Source organism: Aptenodytes forsteri, unplaced genomic scaffold (assembly GCF_000699145.1).
Source record: "Aptenodytes forsteri isolate BGI_AS27 unplaced genomic scaffold, ASM69914v1 Scaffold379, whole genome shotgun sequence".
NCBI lineage: Eukaryota > Metazoa > Chordata > Aves > Sphenisciformes > Spheniscidae > Aptenodytes > Aptenodytes forsteri.
The window spans coordinates 3274897-3278664 of NW_008794088.1; the positions used below are offsets into that span (position 1 = coordinate 3274897).

At 39.7% G+C, this 3768-nt stretch overlaps 1 protein-coding gene across 1 annotated transcript; it reads left to right on the forward strand.

Annotated features, from left to right (window-relative positions):
- GTF2E1 (general transcription factor IIE subunit 1) lies at positions 1-3468 on the forward strand (the record flags this gene model as incomplete). The annotated part of the gene is made up of 2 exons (XM_019470788.1): positions 1-77; positions 2991-3468. A coding segment is annotated over exon 2 (448 nt), but the record flags the coding sequence as incomplete, so codon positions are not given.
- Positions 3469-3768: the final 300 nt, after the last annotated feature.

A 3768-nucleotide genomic window follows, 5' to 3' on the forward strand; every position in this document is an offset into this window, starting at 1 on the left:
TGTTCTGAAGGTCACTGCCCACTGCAAGTTGCGTCGCCAAGTTTTTCTGCAAGGAATTTTTAGGGGACAGTGAATTGGTGAGGAGAGAAGTTTTTTTGTTTGTTTTTGAGATCAGCACTTAAAAACCTTTTGGCTTTCAAAATTTGACTTTAAATCTCTTCTGGGGTGCCAGGTTTTATTTAAAATTGATCTTTACATTAATGTTATACTGTGCTTAAACTCTGAATAAGATTTAATCTATTTGAATAAATAAAGGCTTCTGGCCAGCTTCTGCATTGACATTGTTTTATAGTATCAGTATGTTGCTGACAGATGCAGTCGAAAGCAAGATTTATCTTTAAGTGACTGAAAGACTGTAAAAATACCAACAGAATGAAACTGATTTTCGAGGACAATGTCCTGTGACGGTATTCAGATTGGGTCTGACTTAGAGATTCAAAAATACTGTATGGCTAACTCATGATGGGGCATCCTTTATTGCTAACGCTTTTACCTTTAACACAAAGCTCTATAAAACTGTCCTTTGTGTGAGATAAATCATTATGTATCTGGCATGCAAAAGAAAGCTGACTCTAGAAGTACTTGTTTCATGGCTAATTCATGCCATGATAAACATATTTTAATTTAATTTCCTTGAAGGGAAGCTGGAGCTGGACATCCAGGCATTGTTTTCTGTAAGCTATTCTCAGCCTGCACACCAGCAGTCAACAAATGTTCTGTTCATTTCAATTTGAGCACTGTGAATACTGTTTGGCCCTAAGTTAGAGAAAAAGAAAAGCTCAAGCAGGGAAGCATTTTAAAAGAAAAGAATGAAGGTGGTTCTTTTCTTACCCAAAGGCAGAAAAGACAGGACAATCTTAATGTACTTACTGTTAAACTCCACAATCCACAGCCTAATTGCTTTGCAGTTGCACTGGCCATAACCCTTGAGAGGAACATACCTCCTCAGTTGCAGAAGAGGGTAGGGGTTGGAGAGAAGTAAAGCTTCAGTGGGTAATGTTGCTTAAATTTTTTTGAGAGGGCAGTGTTTCTCATACAAAAAAAAAAAAAAAAAAAAAAAAAAAAAAAAAAAAAAAAAAAAAAAAAAAAAAAAAAAAAAAAAAAAAAAAAAAAATCCAAGCAGGCTACTGTGATAAATGATCACAGATTTTTGAGTAGTCTTAGCTGATGGAAGGAGTCATCAGCTGCTTGGTTACAAGTAGAGCTTGGTGATTTCAGGGGGGTGTCTTAATGTGGGGAGTATAGAAAAGTTCTGTAAGGGTGTTTGTCAAAAAGGATATTACAGGTTCTGTGATAACGATGAAGAAAATAGGATACCCATCCAGATCCTTTCTTCTGCTGTCGCTCTCCTCTTTCCTTTATTTGAGACTTGAATTCTGGGGAGGTACATACACAGTGTGTGAAACATCTGATGGGAATGAAAATTGAGATTGGCAGAGTTTTACTATTTATGATATTAGTTCACAGATAAAAATTGCTTAGCAGTGACGAACAAACAAATTAAGGTGTGGGGTTTTTCTTCAGTTGAAGGAACCTTTTGCTTAAGAAATGGTTATTCATATCCTAAACTAGCATAGAAGTCTTTTATATTGAAAAAGGCTATTCAAAGTTTTATTTGAAGTTTGTACTGGAAGTACAACCCCCTGAATGGGTATTTCAAAAGCACCTATACTACTTCATGCTTACCTTGAACCTTTCATACATGGAAATCCAAGTGCATTATGAGTGGAGGGGAATTTTGTTATTGCCTACAGACATATAGATTTGTAAGAGTGGAGGGAAAATGCGCAAAACCACCCTGTGAAATGAGAGTAAGCCTTTGCTCTGTGCCTTATGGAGTTGCTTCACTTTTTCTCTCCGCTGGACAAAACTGGCTGCTTCAGAAGAGTCACTGCTGTTAGTTGTCTGCTGGGGTTTGATTTTTGGCTATGTCTGTGGCATATGACAATATGAGGCATTCCTTGCATGATACAATTCTATATATGATCCTGTGTATGTCACAGAAGCATGTAATTGTCATGACCATGTGTGCCATTTGATGTTAAGGTGGAGAAAAATGAAGTGAAAATACAGTATGTATTTAGAAATTATTGTCTTATCACGACTTACTGTGTTGTCTGTGACAAGTAACTCAAAGGATACTTCATGGAATACTTTTTTCTTTTTAAACACATCGTCTCTTCATGTTCACTAAGTCGTGATTTTTACTTCATTTATCATGCTGTATTATCCATGGGCTTCTAAGGCCTGAATGTGAGACACTTAAAATGAAGGATCAGTCCTTTGGAAGGACCTATTTGCTCATGTAAGATCAAGGCTGAAGCAGTCTGTGATGTAGGAGTTGGTAGTGCTAACAGTTTTCATGCTGCAGATGGTTGACTAAGGTCTATTTATCAGAAAGTAAGGAAGAAGTCTGTCTGTTCTCATTGTGCCACTGGGAGCTTTTGCTTGAATGCATACCAGGCTGTACTAGCAAGCTGTCCTCATACAATATCACTGCCCAGTGATGTCTGAGGAGTAGAAGCAGGCAGGGCTACTTACAATGTGATCAAGTGACATCAACTGGGGCCATAAGACTACTCCACTCTTGGGCTGTCGTAGGACCTTTCTTGCTGTAGCCTTTTTCTGCTTCTCCCAAGCTACAAGTCTCAGCTGATCATGAAGCTGTCTACTGGAGCTCAGCTTCAAGACAGCTTTCTTATTCCAGCTCTGTTGGCTGTGGCTGAGTAGAAATGAAATCTGCTGTATATTATGGTACCAATTTCTTGTGCACTTTTTTAAAGTTTTCCGTTATTTTGTTTTGAATGGAGGTACTATTTCCTAATTCTACTTCCGTAGCATTGGTGTTATTAACACCTAAGGAGACAGTACAGGGCTTGGGAAAGAGAAATGGAAAACACCCCATCCTTTTCTTAGCTCTAAGTGAGATAAATCAAAACTTCTGAAGTCGGAAGACTAGCTAAGAATCCATCTGCCTTTTTTCATTGCAGTATACATGAAGCTCAAGATCTGAACCTGCTATGACTGACCCAGACGTCCTCACTGAGGTCCCAGCAGCTCTCAAACGCCTTGCCAAATACGTGGTGCGTGGCTTTTATGGCATTGAACATGCTTTGGCTCTGGACATTCTCATCAGGAACCCCTGTGTGAAGGAAGAGGACATGTTAGAGCTCCTTAAGTTTGATAGGAAGCAGCTGAGGGCTGTCCTCAACACCCTCAAGGGTGACAAGTTCATCAAATGCAGGATGAGGGTAGAGACGGCTCCAGACGGCAAAACCACCCGTCATAACTACTACTTCATCAACTACCGCCTTCTGGTTAATGTGGTGAAGTACAAGCTGGACCACATGAGGAGGAGGATTGAGACGGATGAAAGAGACTCCACCAATCGCGCCTCTTTTAAATGCCCCATTTGCTTCAGCACTTTCACAGACTTGGAGGCCAACCAGCTGTTTGACCCCAGGACAGGTAAGAGTTACAGGTAACAGAATGCTCTTGCTCTCTCCTTTGTCTGTAAGTGCTGGACTTTAAGGAAACAGTCTTAGGAAAATTCTCTTTGAGTTCGGCCGGAGCTAGAGGGCACTCTGTTTTTGCAGGTGGTAAATGTTTGCGCAAAATACAAAAGTTATGTATACAGACTTACACAGTCTGTACAGCAAATAGCAATGTTGATAAAATGCTTGAGTGACAAGCAGTAGAGAAATGGAGGTCTTATCGCAATTGAATTCAAGGGTGAATAAGGCAGTCTGTCCTTGTTGGAAGCTGATG